General features: G+C 39.1%; 1 protein-coding gene across 3 annotated transcripts; it reads left to right on the top strand.

Moving 5' to 3' along the window:
* Positions 1 to 234: 234 nt before the first annotated feature.
* On the top strand, positions 235 to 25504 carry LOC132649306 (aldo-keto reductase family 1 member C1-like). Of its 3 annotated transcripts, XM_060372951.1 has the most exons (10): positions 235 to 388; positions 13253 to 13328; positions 13455 to 13622; positions 14373 to 14489; positions 14668 to 14745; positions 17217 to 17339; positions 18157 to 18266; positions 19327 to 19492; positions 23296 to 23378; positions 25246 to 25504. In XM_060372951.1, exons 1-10 carry the CDS (start codon positions 336 to 338, stop codon positions 25286 to 25288), a joined length of 1017 nt encoding a protein of 338 aa, XP_060228934.1. In that variant the 5' UTR covers positions 235 to 335; the 3' UTR covers positions 25289 to 25504. The 3 variants fall into 3 exon arrangements, with proteins under 3 accessions (XP_060228934.1, XP_060228935.1, XP_060228936.1); XM_060372952.1 differs by lacking the exon at positions 13253 to 13328 and having other exon boundaries at positions 252 to 388; XM_060372953.1 differs by lacking the exon at positions 17217 to 17339 and having other exon boundaries at positions 260 to 388.
* Positions 25505 to 27104: the final 1600 nt, after the last annotated feature.

Here is a 27104-nt window from a genome sequence, read left to right as displayed (position 1 = left end):
GCTGGTAATTATTCAATGTTATAATTAGTATAGTAATATGAAGGCCATGAAGAGGAAAGTTATTTAAAACTAGTAGTTTCAGTGTCAGTGGCTCTAACTTATGAAAGAAACCACAATCACATAACTCAAACGGATTCTGACTGTTTCCTATAGTTACTTTGTATCAACCTCACTCCTCCCATAATGTTTAACTTTTGGTTAAACAGATTCTAAGGGTGAAGCTCTGCCCTTCTTTTTAGAACCAGCTATAACTGAAAGAAAAATATTATGGCATCTGCACAATCAGAGGAGTGAAGAGGGAGCCATGAGTTCTAAACAGCACTGTGTGAGACTCAATGATGGTTACATCATGCCTATTCTGGGCTATGGCACTTCTCAAAATCGGGAGGTAACAAAGCATATAGGGTTAGGGTGGAGGGTCTCATAGAAAACAAACTATATGTGGGAGTTGAACTTACCTTTTTATCTCTGGTTCTCAGATTCTGCTAGCTAGACTATTCCATGTTAAGAATAGAAATAGCTAGAGCTTATCCCAACAGGTTCTGGTTATGCTTTTGATTGATTGTTCTGGACACTGTGTTTTTCATGTCTTAGTTCATTTCCCAGCTTCGTTCTAAAGATGAAAGTCATTACTGCACAGAACTGCCTCATAGCCTCCTTGACTTAACAATGTTAATAAAACTGGTACATTGTTTATCTGCTTATTTCTACAATTCAGGACATCTTTCTTCTTTGCTTGCAATCAGAAAAAAAAACACTACAAAATAGGTGTGTTGAAAGTTACTAGAAATGAGAAGCATAGAATAACTGGTTCTTCTGTTCTGCAGGGAAGCCTCCAGAAATTCCTAGTAAATGTTCTAATTGGGATACGTAGAATTTCTCAAGTGATACAACTGTGGGAAATTTACATGAATGTAAAATATAAAACCTATGGAAGCTTTTATGAACATTTGTGCTGATACAGATGATACTATGACAGGAAATGGAGAACTTAGTAGCCTAGAAGCAAATTGATAGTCTAAAACCTTCTTATACTACTCAGCTGTGCAACATTAGACAAATTAACTGAATTTTGTGTTCATACTCAGACCTCTTTCATAACTGTAAAATGATGGCAACACCTAACTGTTCGGAAGCAACCAAAGCAGTGTGAATGGCAAGGCAGAACACAGAGTCCTACTAAAGTTTCACTTTGATAAATTCTTCACAGCTAAGAAAGGGATGGTGTTGAAAGAGGAACATGAAATCATTATTTTTTCATTGTAATTTTGTTAGGAAACAACACTTTCTAAACTGTATGGGCCTGAATGTATTTGATGTTCTCTTTTACCCATAAGACATAAACTTTCAAGCCATTACAGAAATGTAAAAAAAAGGCAATAATTTAAAACTCTACCTCAGACACATCTCTGCAAAGAATAAACATGTGCTTTACGTGATGATATTAATTTTACATTTCTAAATGCTAACTTGTAGAATATAAAATTCCCCACCAGTAATTTGTTTTGTGACATGGACTAAAGGTCTATGTTTCAAAGATTTAAAGTATCACAGCAGCTTTCACTTCCTCTCACCAATCTCACATCTAGTGTTTTGATTTCTAGTTCATAACTACTGGGAATATTAACTGTATCTTGACTGTCTCTGCTGGCAGTGGATATGTGTATCTGATTTCCTTCGAACAAGCAGAATATTTTGTGAGCTAGCAACGAAGTGAAGGTAATCAGTGCTTGGAGAAATTTTAGGACCTGATTTAAGAGATTTTCTTGTTAATGCATTCCTCACATAAATTTATATTTCAAGGCTGGTGGAATGAAAGCTTTGTGTCTTCTTTGGAAACGTTCTCATAAAAACTCCTTGGTAGAATTCTCATAAGAACCTGTACTACATTACTCCCATATTTTGTTCCAGAAATATTTCCACTCTGCTCCTTTTATTTTCTAATATCACTATGTCAATTATGTACAAGTGGGCAAGATGGCATAGTGGATAAAAGTCAAGCCTGTTGCCTGGAGTTCTATACCCAGGACCAAGGACCAACATGGTAAAAAAAAGAACAAGTAACACCTGCAAATTGTCCTCTTATTCCCACAAGTGTTCTTAGTTCACTCTCCGTGCATAAACGCTTATAGCCACATTCGCATACATATGCACAAGCATTGAGCACAAAGAGAAAGAGAAGAGAGAGGGGAGGAGGGATGAAGAAAGAAAAGGGAGGGAGAGAAAGAGGAGGAGGGGAGGCTGAGAGAGGAGGAGAGAAGAAGAGAGAGAGAGAGAAGGGGAGAAAGGGAGAGAGAAAGAGGAGAGAGGGAGGGAGAGATGAGAGATAGAGGGAGGGAGAGAGAAGAGAAGGAAAGAAATGAGGGAGGGAGAGAGACAGAAAGATAGGGAAAGAGAAAAGAACAGAGACCACCAGGGGTGGGGTGAACGAGTTACTTAAGGTATATTTGTAAGCACATGCAGATTCCTCGAAATTCTTCCGAAAAATTATTTAACTCACTGTTCTTCTTCTTAGCCAATTATTAACCAACATTGCTCATGTGTGAAGAAATTCTTGATTACCAAATACTTTTATTAACAAAAGGAGACCAAGACAAATATTGGCATGTGTTTATTGTTCCACATGCAGTAGGAATGATTGAATGTAACAGGGCACCAGTCTTTAGCACAGCTGACTTCATGATGGAAGTGCCATTCAGGCTGTAACTCAACATGTAGACAGCACCACATGCCAACGCTAAAAGAAAAAAAGCCTAATCTATCAAAGTTGATAGTTAATCTCTAAATATCCTAACTTTGCTTTTTAGCTTCTGTACTTCTGCTTCTGGATAACTAACCATTCATGTTAACTGAAACATGTTAGCCCAAGATATGTTTTTTGTGCTTAAAAGATCACCCTGAAGAAGACTCAGCACTATGCTGGGATCCTGAGCATGCAGTGTAGTTACCCACCAGCTAATAAAGGCTTTCTATGGGCTTAAGCCTATGTCCAAGCAGTCTTCTCTGGTGAATACCCTGCAACATTTCTGGAGATTCTGCTAGACCAGACTGAGTATCTCAAAGGCCTAGGAGAGAGAAAAAGTGTGGTAGTCAGTGGGCTCCTCAGGGGTGCAGAACCTGAGATAGTCCAAGTACCCAGGGCTTTGTTTAATTGCTGCCTAAACTTTCATGAAGGCTGACACCTCCACCCTGTTATTAAAGCAATATGAGGCTGGGGTCAACTGAGCTTCTATGCCAGAGGTTTATTAAGTGGGTATGGAGGGAGTGGGAGAACAGGACATGGTGGGGAGAGAAAAAAAGAAAGGGGGGCACCGAAAGAAGAGAGAGAGAGAGAGAGAGAGAGAGAGAGAGAGAGAGAGAGAGAGAGACCACGTGTTGGGGTTGGCCCTTTAAGGGGCAAGGTAACCATGCCTTCCAGGTGTGGCCACCTGGCCAGCGACACATGATAACAACATAAGTTGCTGGGTAACCCAGGAGCAGGTTGTGTTCCAAAATACTAACATTCATCCCTTTTTCTATAATTAAAAAATGGGGAGCTCGGGCTGCTTTTTATAAGGTAAGTTAAAGTATATAAATTTAGGCTCATTGGAAGCAGCTCTTGGTTGTCATGTAAGGGGTTGAGAGAGAGAAAATTATAGCAACAAAATGGTCATATTGCAAGGTCAAGAGTAAGGGAAGCCTCTGCCCTGGAAAATTTAGGGTAGAGGGTTGTCAATAAAGAGTTGTCAGCCATGCAAGGCAACAGGTAGGTATTGGGGAATGCTGGGAGAACCTGGAGCCACCTGTCCCGGTCCTGAAGCACACCATTTCAGCCTTTTGTTAACAAGTCAATAATGGGCACAGATTCTCTTTTGGCTATTTCCTCTTGACACTGGGGATGCTGTAGGGAGGTCAAAAGGCTGAAACGTTGGCCAAATCCAGGAAGAATAGGCTGTTTTGATGCTTTCCAGGGTCTGCAAGAACATCCAAGGCTGGGAAAGAAGGTGCAGGTCCAGCTTGTTGGAAGTCTGTGTGTGAGGTCAGAGTTGAAAACCTGCAGCTTGTTGGAAGTCCATGAGATCAGAGTTGAATACCTGTAGCTGCTTTGGCACTGTTGTGGCTATAGGAAACATCTGTGTCTGGCAGGACACTGAAAGACCTATATAGGCAAAAATAAATTTGAGTAGGTTATAGAGAAAATCCTGTAGGTATACATTGAAAACTTCTGGGAGAGCAAACAGGAATAGAAGGTTTAGATCAATGAGACTTGAACATGGGAACCTCTGTGTACCTGGGGGGGACTTTATTTACCCAATCACTGGCAATATTTAAAGAAGGCTTTGTTTTCAATCTGTCATTGAGGTGAGGTTTGGTTATAGAAGCGTGTCATCTTAGAGGCCCTGGTGCCAACTGGCACTAGGTGTAGAAACTTAAAATTCTCAGGAGGACATCCTATCTGGAGGGACAGGCCTCTGGGCATCTCCCATTGGGGGCAGAAGTCAGCGACCTTCTAGAGGCGTCCCAATGGCAAGGTGTGACTCCAAGCAAGAGGGGCGCTACCTGGTCCAATAGTTCATCAGCTTTTGGCCAGGGACCGGGGTGCAGATGCCCACTGGGCAATGGCTGGGGCACAATGGTTCACCTAGCGCTAGGTCTTCCCATGAGCAAGCAAGAGAGAGAGAGAGAGAGAGAGAGAGAGAGAGAGAAAGAGAGAAAGGAATCATGTGTGAGGGGGGATGTACCGCCCAAGGGAGAGTGAGACCCTAAAATGGAGGTCAGGATAGAGGTTCAAACCTAGACAGTTAAGGCTACAGCTGGGAGGGTCCCTCTGTCTTAAAGATAGTACAAAGTTGCCAGAGCTCTGAGGTCAAGCTTCCCCTACCAAGAGAGGCGTTTATGCTGAGAAAAATGGAGTGAACTCACCAATCTAGTGGTTGGTCAATAAGGAGGACTCACCAATCCAGCCAGTGTTGCATGCAGTAAATAGCAGTCTGGTAGCCAGGAAAGGAAGTCCCAAAACCAGGGAAAGGGGAGGAGTCCCACCTTTTGAGATAGGCAATAAATGCTGTACTTAGCTGGAGTCCAATTGACCTGAGAGGTGGATTTAGGTGGACTTTCTGCAGCTTACAAGAATTACTTTTAAGTTTTAAGACGGAGATAAAACTTTAGACATGTTAATATCACAATTGTACTCTGCATTGTAGAAAAAGGCAGTAGACATACATATTTGTGTTAATAGCGTGAGTGTTTTTTAAGGTGAGCTCTGAAAATGCAATAGCCTTTTATCAAGTAAAAGGTAAACTCACTTGATCTTAACTTTTAGTATAAGTATGCATATTATGGAGGCTTACAATCTTGAGTTTAGAACCATAATAGTACATGGTATAGTGGGATGTTTTTGTAACACAGTCAGAGAAATAAATTAGAGCTCTATTGATAAAGGTTAAAACTCTGGACAGTCAATACAACAGTAGCATAACAACAGGAGGAAACATTAAACCTTTTTACCTTTACCTTAAGATACCTATTTAAGGTATCTTAATACCTTAAATCACCTTAGACCTTGTAACCTTTATAACTTGCATTTACCAACTTTAAAATATTTTTTTAGATCCTCAAACATTTTTAAGTTGTGTTACCTCCCTTAAGACCCATTTTTAGACTCTTAAACACGAATAACTTGTATTTATAAACCTTTAGGCCTGTTCCTTGAGTCTGGACTGTGTTAGGCCTGAAAATAGCAGCTCTAGTGCTTAGGCTTAAGGCCTGGTGTCTCCTGCATATAAAGAGAACTGGGAATGCACCTGAAGTCTCCCAACATAGAAGTTGGCAATATGTCCGTGTGACCTCATTCTGAGGTCAAAAACAGACCTGTGCAAGAGCTGTGGAGGTTGCTAAGTAAAGGAGCCATTCGTCCTCTGCCAGGCCAATGAGCTAGAAGGCTGGAAGTATCTGTGGCTCTTGCGCTGGTTGAACCTCCATGGCTGGGCACAGAGGACAAGCCTGCTTGGGGCATTTTGACTTGAAGAGGCCAGTTTGCCAGCAGCCAGCTTTGGAATGTTGCATTAGAAGCAGGACCAGCATCCACTTGGCTGCATTTGAAAATGTCACCTGGCGCAATGGCCTTTTGGCTATGCAAACCTCTTCCCTTTTTTGTGGGAATACCAGAAGTCTCAGAGTGCAGCAGCTAAGGTCTAGAGTCAGGTGGGATGGCTCTTACTATTTTTTACCAACTCCTATATGGTGACTCAAGGACCATCCTCAGGTGTTTATTAAAAATTGCAGTGAGACCATGTTTGCATCTGTAGAAATATAAATGTGTATCTGTAAGATGACTATTAACTTGCATTTGTTAACCATTAAATATTAGGACTTCAGGTTTTGTCCTTGCTAAGTTAGAATCTTAAAAGTCATGAATATAATCTATTAAATTGAGAGCACAAGAGTTTTTGTATGATTTAGTATATAAAAGTTTATAGCTTATAATAGTGTAAGGCTATACTACAGATTAATAACAACAATTTTAAGAGAACAAGAACAAACTTATATTAACCTTTTAATAGCAGAGATACAGTAAATTGACCCAGTTTTATTATAAATGTATATTTTTAAATATTAATAGATCTTAATTTAGAATATTGGTAAACAATTTGTACATGATAATGAACTCTTGAGCTATAAGTTTAAAACCAACAATTTAGCAGAACAGTATAAACCAATTTTAAAATTAACCAAGTATATTCTAACCCTTTGATAGTAGGGATACAGCAAATAGACCCAGTTTTAACATAAATAAATACCTCTAAAATTAATAGAAATTAATTTAGAATATTGGTAAACAACTTGTACATAATAATGAACCCCTGAGCAGAACAGTATAAAGCGATTTTAAAATTATATTTAAACAACACAAAAACCAACTTAATTTGAATAGATATTTATAACTTTAAAATTTTATTATTATATAAAATTTATTTGAAGCAGGGTTGAATCATAAGATAGTAAAAATGTAACTTTGAATTTTTATAAAAATCCATACCTACTTGCAATGAGGCTCGTTGTTGTGGCCTAGTCTAAAAGATAAGATAAACAGTTAATATGATTAAGATTTATAAATGCAAACTCAATGAGAAAATTATGTAAAGCATTAGATAAGGAATTTAAAATATAAGAGTAAAGAGTAAAGTGTACATAAATCAGGGAGAAAAGGGTTTTTTTTTTTTTTTTTTTAAGCTTGGAAACAGCTTCCTAGAAGAAAGCACATGGCTAGAAGCAAAATGGAGCTAGAAGCAAAACGAAAGCAGCTTGCTGGTGGTGGGGAGAAGCACATGGCAAGATAGAGAAGGCAGTGGCAGGCACCAGAGTAGCAGGAGTGAAACTCAGCTTGGTGGGGGAGGGGAAAGCACATGGAGAGATGGCTGCCTGCAGGGTGTGCAGGATGGCGCTGCGCCACGTTAAGTGAATGGTTAAGGTATAGTTTCACCCACTTCCTCCCAAAACCAAGATGGTACTGGAAATCTCATGAGATTTTAAAATCCCGCTGGAGATTTAAAAGTTTTGCAGCTGTGCTGGGTTTTTTAGAAATTCCTTACCAAGTTTTCCAAAGTTGATTTTTGTGTTTTGTGAGTCTCCGTGAATCTCCTCGAATCGAGAGCAATGTCCGTGGTAGGGCCTCTCTGTTGGTCACCATGCTGGCAGGGGAGAGCAGCCACGGCAAGAAAAGACAGCCACTGGGTGCCCAGTACCACACGCCTCGGCACCACATGCCCCTACAGCCTTGCCTTGTCCCTTTGGGGCTGCACTGGGCGTCTCCAGTCCCCTACCAAAACTGCACCTGTATTGCCGCACCTCTCAGAGAGCCCCAGCCATGGTGCCAAATTAGAGCATGGGTACCCGCTGCAGGGGAGGGACCCACGCCTGGGGAGAGCAGAAGCAGCCTGAGGAAATGGCTGTGTGCTGGCATGAGGGCAGTTGAGAGAAAAGTGGAAATTTTTAGGAGAAAATCTGTTGTAACAGTCCTATCCGAAGTCTGAAAGGGGCCCTAGCTAAGCTAGGGGAGCCCTTCCTTAGTCATGGCACCAATGTTAGTTATTAATTAAAGAAACATGAGGCAGGGGTCAACTGATCTTCTATGCCAGAGGTTTATTAAGTGGGTATGGAGGGAGTAGGAGAACAGGACATGATGGGAGAGAGAAAGAAATAGAAAGGAGGGGTGCCCTGAGAGAGAGAGAGAGAGACCAAGTGTCGGGTTTGGCCCTTTAAGGGGCAAGATAACCACGCCTTCCAGGTGTGGCCACCTGGCTGGCAACACATGATGACATCATAAGTTGCTGGGTAACCCAGGAGCAGGTTGTGTTCCAAAATACTAACACACCCCCAAAGAAGTTTGAAAGTTACCCTGTCTGTAACCTCCAGAGCTGAATTTCGTTAAGGTGCCCTCTGTTTGGACACATAAGAGACGTAGGACATGGCTACAGGTTCAGTGTCCAGGAGTGCTTGCTTGATTTGTGGCTTGACTTGTGTTGACAGTCAAGGCTGGTCCCTGTGTAGAAGGGAGAAGAGGCTAGGCCTCTCATCCAGGTCCCGTGACATCTAAGAGGAATGCTCACTGGGAGGGGGAAATGTTTCCCCCAGGTGAGCATTCTCTTATTCTGCCCCATGTCTGCTATAAGCAGCTCCAGGAAAGGTGAAAAGGTTTGCTGGGCTGAGCCTGAAGGAGAAGAGTAAGTTCCACTGTTTCTCTTTCATGATTTATGTCTCCTTTTTAACCAATAATCCATACAAACCACCATTCTCTGAAAAAAGTTATGAAACAAAACCAACCAAGCAAACAAACAACCAAACAACAACAGCAACAAAATGCCACTCTGGCCGGGCAGGAGGGTTATTAAAGGACAACCCAGCCTGGACAGATCATATTTTCCCTTCTGTCCAACACTGACCAAGGAGATTTTAAACAACTTTTTCTAGATCCTTTATAAAGACTAAAGGGAGCTACTAAAAAGATTTTTTTTTGTCACCCAGTTACCCCTAATATTAAAAACAAATTTAACAAAAGTTATTTTAAAAATTAAAAGTACAATTAGCTTCCAGTTGTTGGAGGTAGCCCAAAGAATGTTTAACAACAGAGAACTGATTAGGACAAGACCATTTGCATAAAATGAAAGATGTTGTCTAGTTTTTTTTGTTGTTGTTTTATGTGTTTTTGATAATGAGATGCAATTAGACTTAAAGATGCCAAGGAAAATTTTAGTGTCTCACCCTCTGTCAGAAGGAATCACCCCCAAGGGCTGGCCCAAGTATGCTTCTGTAATTGTTGAGCTAACCATTTCAGCTACCTCCATCCAGATTCTAGGGCCTAATGACCCTAGAAGCAGAAGGGAAAATTTACAATCTATTATTTCCTGACTTAAAGAGACAGGCATCTTAGTGCCTTTCTTGCCTGCCTGGAATATACCTCATGCCTATGCAGAGACCTGGAACCTCTGATTCCTCTGAATCTGATTCCTCCAGAAAAGTAGGTGTGCACTGTATTGGACTTGAATGATGAATTCTTCAGTCTCCCCTTGTCAGAGGTGAGTCACACATCTTTGCTTTTAAATAAAAAGGTTCAACAGAAGATTATAGCAGGTAACATACCTGGACCAGGTTGCCCCAGGATTTAAAGACACTCAACATAGACTTCCTGCCCTTCCATCAGTGGTCTCCTGGGAAAATAGATCATAAAAGCCACTGAGGGACTACTGCAAGAGTTACATACTGTTGACTACAAACTGTTGGATAACAAAGCCCAAGTTTGTAGAATGATACCTATATTGGCTACTAGCTAAAGGGAGACAAAAGAAGCATGCCTTAGAATAAGATTGCTGCCATTCTTTAGATCCCAACTCCAAAGACTGAAAGATAGATTCAAGAGTTCCTCGGTACAGCTCAATATAGCTGCCTCTAGACACCAGAGTTTGTGGGAATAGCAAGGCCTTCATACACTAGCACAAGGTGGGGGGCACTAATCTGGACTGAGAATAATCAAAAGACAAAAGGGTTTTAACCCAAACTTTGGGGCTATAGAAATGCCCTATGACATACCTGTCCAAATGACTGGACCTTACAGCCATAAGATAGCCCACTTGTCTAAGAGCTGTGTGCCTACTGCTAATATAATAATAATAATAATAATAATAATAATAATAATAATAACAATAATAATATTACAACATCAACAACAGCAATAATAAATCAAACAAGTTAGCTCTGGATCAAGATCTTATACTCACAGCATCCATGACACATTTGAGACCCTCTTCTGAGGAGCACCAGAACACTGGCCATTTAATGACTGTATAACCCAGTACCAAGTCTTGCTCCTGGCCCACCCTAGAGTCTGGTTTAAGAAACTCACTACAGTCAATTCATTTACATTCTTGCTTGATGACGCAGGTGCTTATCCATGACTGTCAGGAGATGAAAGATGAAACCAGGTCCATGAGTGCTACAGTAGTTACTTTAAACAATCCAGGCATCTCAGAGAACAGAACTGATTGATTTGACCCAGACTCTCAGGTGGAGAAAAAAAAAAGTCTACTACATATGTACAGAGAGCATCAGTCAGTATACCTTTACTACCAGCTATGTCCATAGTATGATCTATAGAGAAAGAGGGCTTCTCATAGCTGAGAAAAATGATATTGAAAAATCTTGAAACTCCTAGAGGCCTTTTGGCTTCCCCTAAAAATTTCTGTTCTCCACTGCTGGACTTCTGACCTGGCTGCCAAAAAAAAAAAATTGCCCTAAGACCAATGGGGGCTGTTGATACTCTGATGATATACCATGACCTTGTACTACCTGAGAGCTGTGGTTTAAAAAAAAAAAGACAGCTCAAACCCAAGGTTAATGGAGAACACCAAAGGGAAACATCATTCAACTGGCAGGACTGTTCAGTAACTAACTTTCATCAGGCTACTCCTCTGGGGTCCACAATCCTTTCTGAGCTGCTCAGTCTAAGGTATATTAACCTAGACTAGACAGCCTCACATAGGATATCTCATCCAAATGGCAAGTTTGTCCTCAGATGAGTCTAAAACAGAGAGCTATTACCCCAGAATGTGTTCAAATGAGAGACTAACACTCCAGCAAACTGAAAAACTGACTTTACCAAGATCCAGCCAATTATCCAGGGAGAATAAAAATTTTTGCTAGTATTTAAAGACACCATTTCAGCATGGGTAGAAGTGTTTTATTGAGTCCCCAGGCCCTTCCACTCCTTGCCCCTCTACCTCCTCCTGAGTCTTACATTTTATACTACGGATATGAACCCAGGGTCATGACCCAACCATCCTCAGGCCTGGACTGGAAACTGAAGAAGACAGATTCAGAGATGACATGAGCTAGTCTGACTGCAGACCAGCAACCCATATTCCATCTTGATCTTTATTTGCTGATGCCTGCTTTAAATATCTGGACATATATATTACGCTACAGTTGTATATATAAAGTACATGTGTATGTGTGTGTATCTGTATATCTATATATGTGTGTATATATATAAAATCATATATATGGTTTTATGATATTAAATTTATCTTCTGGCCTAAAAATAGAGTTTACAATTCTATACAGACTCTGCAGCTGTGACCCTCAGTAGCCAGGAAACAAGGGGTTTCCATTTGCATAAACTTGGATTGTAGAACTGAGGCTTCCTCATAATTTCCTTTAAAACGATTCTGGTCTTAAACAGATAAAACCTGGAGAGTCAGACTCTATGCCACAGGATGGGACCCTGGAGGAAGACTTAATCATTTCCAGCCAAAAACCAACCAGGATTCCTGGTTATGTTTAGACACTCTCCCCATGTACTACACAGGGGCAGAAACTAACCAGACTGTCAACCCACTGACTAATAAGACTCACTGTGACCAGAGGCAGCCCAAATTAATATCAGAAGACATATAAAGGGCTAAAATTTGTCTACTATCTGAAGCCTTCAACCTAGGCACTTCCCCTTTTTCTGATGCCCAGTCTTCTGCCTTAGGGGTTAATTCTTCACTATGCCTCGAAAAGTACTTAGTGGGCCTGTACTAAGGGTTTGATTAAATATGCCTCTTCTGATGCTTGAAAACTAAGCAGACAAGTTGATCAGGACCTACAGGTATTGAAACAACAATTAGCTTCCTTTACAGAAATGACCCTACAAATCCAGACACTTAGGTTTACTTCTCATGAGATAAAGTGCACTATGTCTAGCTTGGAAAACAAGCTAGTATTTCCTAGCTAATTGGTCAAAAGTGATTTTTTGCATGCGGGTTGATGCCCCAGGTCCCGCCTCTGAGAAAAAGGTATAGGACAGGTCTGATGCTCTTTGAGTGGATGACATCTAAATGAACATCAGTACAAAGTCCCAATTTATTTCTAATATCAGAGTTCAGACATCTACTCTTGCCTGATGTGTCTAAAACAAAAAGGGGGAACTGTAGAGAGCTGTGTAATGCTGCGCCTTAAAGTTGGAGCTGGTTTCTGCCTTCCACCTTCCCGATGGTGAGTGCTCTCTGTCACAAACAACTCCATATTTGGCTAAGGCTGAGGATCTGGCTTGCTTCCATGTATGTGGATCTATCTGCATTGCCCACATGGCACGCTGGGGTTGGCTACCCAGAGGCTATTTAAGCTGTGGGCTGGCTTTCCCCGGGGTCAGATGATTGTTCAAGGTTCCTGAATAAACTGCGTTGAAAAAAAAATCTTGCCTTGGTTGGCAAATAATTGGTACCAGTCTCTGTTCTCTTGGTTCCCCTTGATAACCACTTTATTATCAGCACTGGCTGGGCTGACTGTATGAACAGTGGAGCCCTGCATCTTTAACCAGAACAGGATGAGTCCATGACTTGACTGTCTCACTAAGACCAGTGGGGAATATCACAGGGCCTCAACTGATTCCTTGATGCAAGTGCTATTTAGGTTGTAAAACTGAACACAGCACTACCTGTCAAAACTAAAACAAAGGTCTAATCCTTCAAAGTCCATTGTTATTGAAAAGACTCTAAGTGAACTAACCTTGCTTTTTGGCTTCTGTACTTCTATAGTTCTGCTTCTGGCTAACTGTTCTTGTTAACTGAAGGGTGTCAACTAAGGATATGGGTTTTTTGCTTAAAAGCTCACCCTAAAGAAGGTTCAGTGCTACACTGGGATCCTGAACATCCACTGTAGTCATTGGCTGGCTAATACTTTCCCTTGACTTAAGCCTGTGTCTGAGCAGTATTCTCTGATGACTACCCCACAACAGGTATTATGAAAGTAATTGCTTCTGCCTATGTATTTCACTGTTGCTCACCGGAAGTTCTGCAAAGCCTATGGAAAAGGTAAGTGCAAAATCCCATTCTAGGAACCAATCCCTCATCAATTAACTAAAAGGCTTGAAGATGGTTTTCAAATTTACACCTTTTGGGACATCTATCTCCAAATCATCCTCTTGTTTCCTCCTCTAGGTTCCTCTGAGTAAGACTTTGGAGTCTACTAAAATAGCAATAGATACTGGGTTCCGCCATATTGATTCTGCTTATGTGTACCCAAATGAAAAAGAGATAGGACAGGCTATTCGAAGCAAGATTGCAGATGGTGTTGTGAGGAGAGAAGACATATTTCTTACTACAAAGGTATTGTGTGTATAACAAGCTAATGTATGGATTAATAAAATATGATGTAAACATTTAAATTATATTATTGGCTTAGTACCTAGTGAAATGTGATTATTGGCATAACATTTATCCACATATATTTCACATATAAGGCTTAATTTAAAATCACAGAAAAATATAGGCTCCTTACTCTCCACAAATGTATGGCTTTCAAATCCTTTTCTCTTATTATCTCAGGACAATGAAGGATAATTCAGTTTAATTTGTAAACTCAGGAATGACCTTGATCAGTTTTGAGTTTTCCTTATATATTGGGTAGCTTAGAACATTTAAAATATTGACATTTTTATTTTCTACTGAAAATAACAGAGTATCAGAGTACAGGAAATGTTAAATAATATTCTTCCAATTAGTGAAAATTTGTGTCCAATGATTATTAAGTATCCATAGCACATTTAATATAATTTATAATAATAAACAAATGCTAACATTTCCACAAAATTGAGGGATGGGGTATTTATAGAAATATATCTTTGTAAAATATGATTTAAACATTATGACCATGAATTTTGCCCCTTCAGTGGTGTCTTTTCCATATTAATTAGATTGACTATTAGTAACCAGTAATATTCTGGTTCACATATATAGATCAAATCAAATATCCCAATTGAAATACACAGTATGCCCTCTAGTTACTATCTTGTACGCATTACAAAACTTCTCAGCTCTGATTATCATTAAGATAATTTTCATTCTTTACCCCTACAGCTTTGGTGTACATTCCACCGACCAGAATTGGTTGACATTGGCTTAGAGAGATCACTGAAAAACCTTCAACTAGATTATGTTGACCTCTTTCTTATTCATTACCCAATGTCAATTAAGGTATGCCATTTGCATCATGTAACCTAATTAACTTTGTCTATACAAATGATAAATGATGTTGTGCTTCACTTATTTTGTGGTTGTTTACTTTCCCATATCCAATAGATTTCTAAGGCCATTACAATGGGTGAGATGCATGTATTGGCTGAGATTTCTATAACAACTGCTTTTATTACAGCCATCAGAGGCAATGCTTACGAAAGATGGAAATGGAAAAATATTATTTGAGACAGTAGATCTCTGTGCTACATGGGAGGTGAGTACATAAAGGTGAGACCCCAGAGGAACCCAAAAGAGAGTACCAGGCCATGCTTTCACTTTCGAGAATGGAGTATGCACCCTTGAGTCTCGAAAGCATTCTGGGTTCACAGGTGTTTTCCTGAAATTTAAAAACAAACAAACAAACAAACAAACAAACAAAAAACCAACAACAAACTTTCACAGCAGTCCTCTCCTACCTGTGAGTCTTTTAATCTTTCTACTCCCTACCTCTTTCCATGATGATCCCTGAGCCTTAGGGTAAAACATTTGATATAGACTTCTGATTTAGACCTGAACAATCCATTCTGTTATGCTTGCACTTTGACCAATTGTGAGCTTGTACGAATTGCCATCTACTTCACAATGAAGCTTTCTGATAAGGTTTGAGAGCTCCACTAGGCCATAGAAATAAATCTAAACATTTAGGGGGTAGTTTAGGAGTGTATCCATTTAGCAGAATAGAGGTAGGCTCTTCTTGAGGACTTATGACCTAGCCCGCTGCAGATTGTGGCACCAGTAAAAGTACCAGGTATAAATTGCATCTTGTGGATCATCCTTAAATACTATCTGAAAGTGGTTGTAACTCCAAGCGCAGTTGTGGCTGTATTATAACAATAAACATATCTTACCAGGCTGGTCACTATTGTAGCTCACAGAGTTTACCACTAAATGAGACTTCTGATTATTTCTATTCCTCATTAGTGTGCACAGCACTTTCCAGCACTATAGGTAATAACTAGCAGTGATGAAGCTTACAGGTCACTACCAGATTTATTTCTTCATGTCCTGTGAGTCAACTCCATGCTATCTGCAGCAATAATATCTTCCCATCAAGTTAGGGAGGGTACCCAAGAGAAAGACAATAACTTGTACTTTGGGGGGAGGTGTGATACTCCAAAGATCAAAATTTTGATTTGAAGGGACTAACCAACACAACACCTGACTTTTTGTATGATAGTCTAGGAATATATCATCTTTATTCTATGGTATCTAGGAAGGGCACTCTCCACACTTTGGGGGTAACACCATTTAAGCTTCCCTTATCTTCAGATATATGTATATGGAAGCTTGTACAGTAGTAGGTTTCCACTTGACTTTTTCATAAGACTGCAGTGATTGTTATTACTCCCATCACTGTCTCCTCTACTCTGCTCTCCCATCCCCACATTACTTAACCCTTCTTCCTTCATTATTCCCATTCTGCTTTTACCCAACCTGTGCTCTATCACTCTCCCTTAAAATCTATCCCTCCGGGGCCATTTTCTGACCTCCACACATGCTCTAATTTAAATGCATATCTAAAGATTCAAAGCTAGGATCCACTTATAAAAGAAAACATGTGATATGATGAATATCTTTCTTGTTTTGACCTGCCTTATTCAGAATAACTATTTCCAGCTCTATCTATTTACTAATAGCAATAGAATTTTACTATGAATTGCTAATTTCAGAATTTTAATTGTGTTACATCTGAATAAAATTGTATTGTGTATATGGACCAAATTTACCTTATCCTTTCATTCTTTGGTGGAGTCTAGGTGCTTCCACTTTCTTGAAATTGTGAGTAGAGCGGTAATGTAAATGGATGAGAAAGAATCTCGATAGGAAGGTATACTCCTAGTATATAGCTGCATCATATAGTAGACATATTGCTTGCTTCATGAGGAGCCTCCAAAACAAGTTCATTTCTATCTGTCCCAATTTTCACTTGTACCGATAGTGAATAAGTGTTGTATTTTCTCCATAAAATCTATACCAGTATTTTTTCCTTGACTGAATTAAGATTAAATTTCAAATTTGCTTTAATTTGCATTTTGTTGTTAGCTGTGGATATTGAACATTCTAAAAAAGTATTTCTTAACCAATTCTATTTCTTTTTCTGTTAACTACATTTTTCAGTTCTATAACACACTTTTAAATTGATGTTTTTTCTTTGAGTTTAGTCTTTTAAATACTTTGTAGTACTTTGTGTTTAGCTTTTTTAAAAAAATCCATTGTCATCTGTAGACAGTTCTTTTAACAGTTCCATTTTTTCATTCATATTAGCTGAATGCTTTTGTTAGGGTTTCTATTGCTGTGATAAAACACAATGGCCAAAAGCAACTTGAAAAAGAAAGGTTTATTTCATCTTACAATTCCACATCACAGTCAATCACTGAGTGAAGCCAGGAGAACTAAATCAGGGCAGAAATAGTGGCAAGGACTGAAGAAGAAACCATGTGAGAATGCTGCTCACTGGCAGGCTTGCTTTCTTATACCGCCCAGGAAAATCTATCAAGGTGTAGCACCACTCACAGTGGCCTGAGTCCTCCCACATCAATGAATAATTAAGTGAATGTCCTACATGCTCACCTATCCTCAATTGGGAGATCTTCTTTTCAAATGACTCCAGTTTGTTTCAGTGCCACATAGTTTAATAAATGTATTCATGACCCTATACGTTTATTAAAGTTCATCCTTCCCTAGGCCATGGAGAAGTGTAAGGATGCAGGACTGACCAAGTCAATCGGGGTGTCCAACTTTAACCGCAGGCAGCTGGAGATGATCCTGAAAAAGCCTGGACTCAAGTATAAGCCTGTTTGCAACCAGGTGAAAACTTTCCCCTTTTCTGTTCTACGTGTTCTTCTTTCTATCATGTAGCAGGCAAACCTTTTCTTTCCACTTCCCATTCATTCATCTTAGATTTGTAGAGTTCAAGATTCTCATAGCAATTGTCTTTGTTTTGGAGAATATCGCAGATTCTCAAATGTATGTCTTCTTGATGGTAACTTAGTAAAGATGACAGGGCGATATTAGTACCCAATGAATGGAAGTAACCCAATGAATCTGTGGATATGAATGTGACCCCAGAGTCAAAAGCATTGTTCCTAACTGGAGGCTATAAAAAGTGTGCAGATTAGACAAACAAGTTACCTATTTATAGTAGTTTTAATGGTAGATGAAGTTTATTTACAGAACAATAGCTGATCTTGTTCTTAACCATATCATAATCATCATCTCTTTTGTGTCTTAATCAAATCCATTGAAGCACATTTGTCTTTTGTTCTAATTTACTTCTCAATAACTTTTAATCATGAAAGAAGGATCACTGATAAATCACTTTCTAGAAGACATTAATCATGCTACTTACTTTTATTCAAATATAATCTACCTATTTTTCTTTTTCAGTTTTATTTATTTTTCATATTTATTTTCATATTGATATTGACATTCTGGGGCTGGGGCTAGAGATGTGGCAAATCAGTAGTGCTTGCTGCTCTTCTAAAGCTTTAATGGATCTAAAACCTTATTTAACCCTTAAAGGACACCAATACACACATGTACACACACACACACACACATTAAAAACAATTTTGTTAAATAGAATTTTTATAGTACAATATATTCCTAAACTGTCCATCTTTAGGTCGAATGTCATCCTTATCTGAACCAGAAAAAGCTGTTGGATTTCTGCAAGTCAAGAGACATTGTTCTGGTTGCCTATGGGGCCCTGGGTTCTCAGCGTCCTAAGGCCTGGTAATAATCATAACTTTTTATTTGAAATTATAATTTAAGTACAATTTTCCCTTTCCTTCCTCCAAACCCTCACATATGCCCCTTCCTACCTTACTTCAAATTTTTGGCCTCTTTTTTCCCTAATTGTTATTTCATGCATAAATATATGTATATACAAATACAACCTGTTTAGTCTATATAGTGCTACCTATATGTTTTCAGAGCTGACTGTTTGACACTGACTGGTACGCTCTTCCCCGGGAAAGGCCACCTCTTCTGTTCCAGTTTCCTCAGTTATCTATAGCTCTTTGTATAGTGGTGTTATCCTTGTTTAGCTCATGTTAGGGCAGTCACATTGATGAGACTTTAGCTTCTGATATTGCTAGGTGACAAAATTTCATAACAAGATCCTCTGGCTCTTAAGTCTTCTGCCCACCTCTTCTGACATGTTCCATTTGCTTTAGGCTCAGGGGTGTTTGGCAGATATATACGTAGGGACTTGACTTTGGTGTTCTGTAGTGGTCTCCACTTATTACAAAGAGAACTGTCCTTAATGAGGGGGGAAGACTACACTTATCTGTGGGTATAAGTACAAATGTTTAAATTGTTGTTAGAAATTATGCTGTTTTAGTAAAGTAGTGATTTAAGTTCTCCTCCAATATTCATGACTTTACTATCAATGAGTAACTGGCTCAGTTTCAAACACCAGGCAAGGTCTCCTTCTTGTTGAAAGGTGGTAAATCTAATTAGAGAGTTATTGACTACAGCCAGGGTATGTGTGCCACAACTGCACCTTTAGGGTTATTGTGCCATGCTGGTCATTGATGTGGTTCATAGCTGTCATATAAGCACAACGATTTTTATTTTTGTAATCCTCCATTTAAAGGACTTAACTCTGAATTGATTCAGGAAAATGAGAGGATTTGCATCTTAGAAAGTCTCCTCAGAGTACTGATTCTTCCGGTCCAAGGAAAATTTGTGATCATCTCTTGTCTAGAGCAATATCTTGCTGCATTTGTAAGTCCCCTAAGAAAGCAAACACTCGGATTCTGGAGTTCAGTATTTCTGCTTTTCTTTTCAGGGTGGATCAGAAAGCCCCATTTCTTTTGAAGGATCCAGTTCTTTGTGCCATGGCCAAAAAGCACAATCGAAGTCCAGCTCAGATTGCCCTTCGCTACCAGGTGCAGCGTGGGGTCGTCGCTCTGGCTCAAAGTTATGAGGAGAATGAGATGAAAGAGAACATTCAGGTGATGTGGAGAGCTATGGGTATCTGGGACTCTGGGTATTCTTCCTCACCCATGAATTTCTTTGAAAACCTTAAAGTACTTTTCTTTACTTCATCCCCCCCGCCAAATCATTGTCTCTACCATTTCCTGTGTGTGTGAGGTTTCAAGTGTTGTGATTTACAAAAATTATTAACATATTGTAAAACTGAAAGCTTACATTTGTGGTGGTTCCCGGAACTGTCAATAAATATTAAAATATTTATATTGAATATAGGTTCAAGGCATTCTGTAATGAAATGTACATTAAGTCCTTTATGTCTGGCTTTGTGTAAAATGATTCAGCAAAGCCTTTGCTATTTTTGGGTCAATCAGTAGATGCTGAGAAATTGCTTTGAGACTGTTTGAGCCTTGAAGAAATATTGTCTCTCCGGATAATCTGCACTTGCTGCAATGTGGAAGCTTGCAGCTGCACAAACGTTGGTCCTAACACACTCCTCCCAAACCTGGAGTTCTTACAAAAGGAACTGAAATTTGTGTCAGTTGTCTGCTCTCTTGGGCAGAAAAGGCATTTCCCTGCCCCAATTAACTTTGATATTTGAATGAAGTAATTGGAGTTAGATAGCTGGATGCCAGACTTTCCCAAGAAAGCTGAAGCCCTTTGGAAAATGAAGGCTTAGAATCTTGGTGAGCTTCTCTCTCTACTGTGGCACCTCCAGCTAATATCAGTCAAAATATGAAGCATCCCTTCTGCTCCTTTGGAAAGTAAAGGCTTAGAATAAAAAAGATTGGCACACCACACAAACAGCAAAGGCTTTGCTGAAATGTTTCACTCAAAGCCAAACACAAAGCAAAGGCTTTCCTATGACTTCTTTTTTAATATTTTTACAGTTTTATTTATTTATTTTAATGTTTATTCATTTTATTTTTTACAGTTTTGTTTTAATTTTAAGGCTTCTCAGAACTTTTTAATTTTTAAAATTTATTTATTTTTTTATTAATTACAGTTATTATTATTTACTCACTTTATATCCCAGCTGTAGCCCCATCCCTTGTTCCCACCCAACCCCACCCTCCCTCTCTCTTCTTCTCCTATTCCCCTGTCCCAGTCTGATAGGCGAGATCCTCATCCCCCTCCATGTATATGGCCAAACTAACCTGAATGCACCCAATCTCATCTGCTTATTTAATAACATATTCCTTCTTATTTTAAAATATTAATTACTCTCATTTGAACTTTATGTACAGTATATTTTGTTATTCTTTTCCATACCCCAACTTCTCTCAGATAACAGAGAAAACATCAACTGAAAGAAAACATAGAGATTTACATTTCATCACAAAGTCATACTTGCATAAGTGACATCTTTATATTAAGAAATGAGATCTCTATTGGATAATGTTACTCTATAAATTATTATGGTTATCCTTTGCATTCCTCTAAATTTTCACATACATAGTGCTCATGTGTTTATTTGTTTTGAAGGAATGTCAATTAATGCTTTCTCAGTTTAGTTGATTTGTGATCTTTGCATTTTCTACATGTGACCTTTCTGGTTTTTTTTTGATTGTTTGGTTGGTTTTCTTTTTATAATTTTCATAATATTAGGAGTTTATTCACTTTGTATCCCAGCTGTACCTCCTTCCTTCATTCCCTCCCAATCCTACCCTTCTTCCCTCATCGCCTCCCATGTCCCTCCCCAAGTCTACTGATGGGAAGGTCCTCTTCTTCTTCCATCTGGTCCTAGCCTATCAGGTCTCAACAGGTCAGGCTGCATTGTCTTCCTGTGTGGCCTGGTAGGGCTGCTTCCCTGGAAGGAGGAGGTAGTCAAAGAACCAGTCACTGAGTTCATGTCAGAGAGAGTCCCTGTTCCCATTACTAGGGAAACCACTTGGAGGCTACCTCTGTGCAGGGTGTCTAGGTTACCTCCATGAATGGTCCTTGGTTGGAGCATTAGTCTCAGAAAAGATCCTTAGGCCCAGATTTTTTGGTACTGTTGCTCTCCTTGTGAAACTTCTCTCCCCTCCAGGTTTTTCCATCTCCCTCTTCTTTCATAAGTTTCCCTGCACTCTGCCCAAAGTTTGGCTATGCGTCCCACGGGGCAAGTTGGGCAGGGTTACCTGAAGGAGAAAGTGGGAATGATAGGGACAGAGATGCAAGGAATGGAGTCAAGACAAGATTCTGATCAAGACTTGTTTATTCAACACTCAGCTTTTGTAAAGCAAAAAGCCACAAGCAACTTCCTTAAAGTAAAATCTACATCAGTCAATAAAAATTTGCTCAACAATTCACTTGCAAAAAAAAAAAAAAAAAAGTAGCCCATGGCAGCTCAGTCTCCAAATGGGCTCCTTAGTAAGGTGAACAGGTGCTGTCTCTGAAAAGATTCTGTGGCTGGCCCTTTGATCACCTCCCCCAGCGGGGGCAAGGAGGGGAGAAGAACAGCCTTACCAGGCCACATAGGAAGACAATGCAACCAGTCCTGATGAAAACTGATGGGCTAGGGTAAGATGGAAGGGAGGAGGTCCTCCAATATCAGTGGATTGGTGAAGTGGCATGGGAAGAGATGAAGGACAGAGGGAGGGCATGATTGGGAGGGAATGAAGGTGGGGCTATAGCTGGGATACAAAGTGAATATAAGTTGTAATACATAAAATATTATATTAAAATTTTTAAATTTAAAAAATAAAGAACTATAAAGTAAATAAAATAAGTTTAAATTAAAAGAAACTATTCTTAATTCTTCAGAACTTTTAAGTTTGTGTCATTGTAGTCATGGTGTGACAACATCTTTATTTGTTCTGCACCCACATTTGGCTCTCCTTATTTAGTACACTTTCTTTTTTAAATTTTTATTTTTTATTATTTATTATAATTTATATTCAATTTGTATTCTGACTGGAGCCCCATCCCTTATCTCCTCCCAGTTCCACCCTCCCTCCCACTTTTCACCTTATGCACCTCCCCTAGTCCACTGATAGGAGTGGTTCTCCTCCGCTTCTATCTGACCCTAACCTATCAGGTCCTATTAAGACTGGCTGCATCATCTTCCTCTGTGGCCTGACAAGGCTGCACCCCCACCAAGGGGAAGTGATCAAAGAGCCAGCCACTGAGTTCATGTCAGATAAATGCATTTTCAATGTATCTCACCCCAAGGATCAGGGATCTTTCCAGAAGTGGAGGCAGAAAGAATGTAAAAGGTGGTTGATAACATGAAGGAAAGAGTGTTTTCCAGACACAACAAGGTAAATGTGCATTTAAACCCATAGTGATTATAACAGCACACAGGTGACATTTATAAGTTCCAGCTGGACGAAAGTGTAGCAAGAAAGAGTAAGGTGTACACGCAGTAATACCAGTAGCTGAGGAGTGATGGGTATATGTGGTAGTTACTAAGAGGAAGGTCATTTCCCTTTACTAATGTAACCATTGATAGCTGACCACATACTGGGGCTGTCCCAATAACAAAAGCGAGTGGAAAGTACAAAATAGACTCAATGAGGAAAGATGAAAAAGAAAAAGTAATCTCACAGTTGGATGAGGAGGAATGAGAAAGTGAACAAAATGATAAGGACAGGAGCTGGGGAATGAATACACTCAAAACACATTGTGTGAAATTCTGAAAGTATTAATCAAAATAGTAACCAAAAGAAAAATGTTTTTTATTCTACCTGATAACCTGTATATTTTGTCAGATGCCTTTTATTAATTTTACAAATTTATCATATATTTTAAATATTGCATCTGAACCAATCAGATTAACTTGGGTTTTAAGATTCACAAGTTCTCAGGATAAATTTGTGAAAACGTTTTTCTTCTTGTGTGGCAGGCACTTGAATTCCAGTTGCCTTCAGAGGATATGGAAGTCCTAAATGGCCTGAACAGAAATTTCAGATATTTTCCCGCGAACATGTAAGTAACTTCAATAAATGCTAGAAGGTTGACAAACATGTTGCATCAATTTGCCTAATGTGTTAAGACTTTCCCTTCTTTTGGTGCAAAGTTTGTTCAGAAGTCCACAGTTTAATATTTTGGCTTTGAGTTTTGGAGATACAGGAGTTTCCATGGAAAGACTAACGGAAATTTTGCTGAGCGATTCAGAAGGAAAGAGAATTTAGGCAGAAGTTCAGTCATTGAAGAGAGTTTATAATTATCAAAATTTTTTCTTCTTCTTTAGTTTTCTACTTCAGAATATGATCCTGACTTTATGTTACAAATGAGAGTAAGCAAGGCATTCACAAGCATTGTTTTAAATTTTCTTTAGTTAATATATAATTACATTGTTCCTGCCCTCTCCTTTCCTCCTTTCAGGCCTTCTCATGTCTCCTTTCTCCAACCACTGCCATGGCCCCTCTTACTTCCTCTCAATTTGATGTCCTCTTTTTTCTTTATTACTGTTACACATGTGTGTGCATACATTTATAAATATAATCTGATAAATCTGTGTAGTGTTGCTTATGTGTATGATTCCAGGGCCCACTCCCTTGTGTTGGACAACCAGTCAAGGCATTCATCCCTGGAAGATAATAACTCTCCCTATTTTTTTACTCAATAACTGCCTGTAGTTCTTTGTCCAAAGGTATTGCTTGTATGGAAGAAGAAACTCTGCTATTCTTTTGTTTGTGGGAAATATTATGTATAGAAGAAATAAATGTGATAATGCTTGAAAGGGCATTCAACAAACCACAATTGTCTATGCTAAAAAATGTTAGATTTGTTGCTAAGTTTTATTAGTACAGAGAAAATGATAAATAAAGTATAGAAATAATACAAAGATAGAGAAAGCATCAATATTATTTATATATTATATCGTTGTTAATATAAACAGATCTATCCATATATCTGAAATTCTATGGACATTGAAGACTTTTAAAAGGCATTTTATGTCTGATTATTTAAACAAGATATTGTGTGAGATTCAGAATGATAAAATAATTAGTGTGTATTAAAGAGAAGGGAAATAGAAGCCAGACACTCTTAATTTATTTGACTTAACAAGTCAGACACTCTTAATTCATTTGTTTTGGCAACTATCTAGACATGTCTTTGTACTAAACATGCATAGTCAGTACCTATTTTCCTTAGTTGATTGAAATTAGAGAAGATTATGGAATTTTCTTTGCTTTGTTTGGTTGGTATGATGTAGTTAAGTAAGATATATATTTGTGAAAACTTGTTTCTTCATTTTCTCTTCTAGGCCAGGGAATATAATTTAAATAACTTAGTTATGGTATTTTAAAATGTTTTTATGAATACGTTCATGAAAGTAAGAAAGGCAGATTCTGTAACCAGAAAATAAAGAAATTCAAATTTATTCTAGTGCCATATCCAGTAAGAAATAATAATAAATTATAATAACAATAATTACATATTTTATGTGTTTGATGAACCAATTTCATTGAGCCCACATTGGGTATACTTTTATCCTCATGCCTTTGCACCTACAGCCCAGTTCCCAAAATAATGATTCCATGACTTTAATGTTTATGAATAAAAGCCTAGGCCATAAGCTTTGGCTCATTCCCTGACTAACTCATAACTTATTTTACCAGTTTTTCTATTCGGTATGTGCCACATGTCTGGTTACTTCTCCTCAGTTACATGCATTCCTCTTTCTCAGAGTCTAGGGTGAATCTCCCTCTCTGACTCTATCCCAGAGTTCATCTCTCTCTGCTGGAACTCCCACCACTTATTTCCTGCCTCAGCAAACAGACCATCAGCTTTTTTATTGACAGCTAATACTTCCACATGGTACACATATTTTTCTTTTCTATTTTAGTGCTGCTGAACACCCCAATTTTCCATTTTCTGATGAATATTAACATGAGCACTTTTATCATGGTATCTATCTGAAGATCCTAAATGTGGCTAATGAACCTGACCATGATGACTGACATGATGCTAATGAGTCATACCACTTCTGGATTATTCACACATTTAGAACTCACAGGCAATTGAAACCACAATCACCAACCTGAAAAAAAAGGAGCTAGATTTTAATCACTTGTTGAAATAAATACAATGTTCTTTTCCCTAAAGATTTTTTTCTGTTGCCATCTCTGTTACTTGTCTGTGTTTCTTTTGACTGATTTGCCTAGAAGTCAGTGGGAAAAAGTGGGGGCAATAATAGCCATTTAGATGAATGGGAAAAAGAAACTTCAAGCTCCAGGGAAGTGGCCCTTTGATGGTTTAAAAAGTCAGTGTTTCCCAGCCCACCCACAAAAACTTCACCCAAAATTTACCCTGCCTACAAGATGTGTAGGGATAGAGATAGAGCATGGGTTGAGAGAATATCCAACCGATGCTTGGCCCAACCTGAGACCCATCTCATGAGAAAGAGCCAACTCGTGACACTATCAAGGACACTCTGCTGTTTGTAGATGAGAGCCTGGCATAGCTGTCTCCTGAGAGACATATGTTGAGACTCACAGCCATTGACATTGGGCTGATGGCAGGGAGACTTGTGAAAGAGTTGAGAGAAAGAGCCAGAGGAGACAAGAACTCCACAAGAAGACCAACAGAGCCAAGGAATATGGGCCAAGAGGGGCTTGCAGAGACTGAAGGACCAACTAGCAGCCATGCATGGACTGGACCTAGGTCTCCTACACATATGTATCCAATGGGCTGCTTGTTCTTCATGTGGGTTACCTAGTAAGGGTAGCAGGGCTGTTTCTGACAAGGACTTTGTTACATGCTTTTTGAACACTTTCCTCTGGCAGGACTGTCTTTCCTGGCCAGCATGAAAGAGGATGCACTCAGTCCTGACGCAACTTGATGTGCTTGAGTGGGTTGATGAGTAGGGAAGAGGCTCCCTTTTTTGCTGAAGGTTAAAAAAAGGGGGAATAGGGAGAAGAGGGAGGGTGGGACTGGGGGAAGAGAAAGAAGGGAGCTATGATTGGGATGAAAAGTGCATAAACTAATTAATTTTTTAAAGAGAGGCAGAAAAAAAGAACTCAGTCCACCCAGCCTATAGATCAACAACAAAACAAACTACACACAGTAAATTTTTTTCAGATCAAAGTGGCACCTCTAAGAAGAGAAACTGACCCTGCCAGGGTTCCTCCCATCAGTTCAGGATCTGGGTTCTAAAAATGAGGAATGAAGCATTTCTGTTTGAAAATACTTGTAACACTTATGAGGTCAAGACTGAATAGAATCTTATGCATCTACTGTAAATTGAGGTTGCAGAATGTTAACAAAATCTTAGCCTATGAAGTTCCAAATTCAAACTTGGAAACATCAAGAATCCAATTGACATTTGCAAACTAACACTATTCAGGCTCTTTTAAGCACTTATGTCCACCATAGCAATGAAAGAAAAAGCTAGGAAAATAAATAGAATTCTTCAACACAGCAGCAATTCACTGCAACCGGAGCCTGTGTGATCTGTGTGTGAGGTCAGCAACCTAGTATCCCAAGCCCAGTCCAATCTTATTCTCTCAACACAACCTTGGCTTTCTCTCACCACAAAGTTGGACTTTTACCTAAAACCAGAGACTGGAATAGACACCAAAATAGACAAGTCAGTGAGTCAGAGAACTGCAACTCAAGCACACAGTCTCTTCCAGCCTCTAGAAATTCATCTACATGAATTCTATATGTAAATCCACTTGTCAAACTGAGATCACCTCACCTACC

This window comes from Meriones unguiculatus, chromosome 19, assembly GCF_030254825.1.
Source record: "Meriones unguiculatus strain TT.TT164.6M chromosome 19, Bangor_MerUng_6.1, whole genome shotgun sequence".
Taxonomy (NCBI): Eukaryota; Metazoa; Chordata; class Mammalia; order Rodentia; family Muridae; genus Meriones; species Meriones unguiculatus.
The sequence above is the reverse complement of the archived record's forward strand: the minus strand, read 5'-3'. Positions and strand labels throughout refer to the sequence as shown.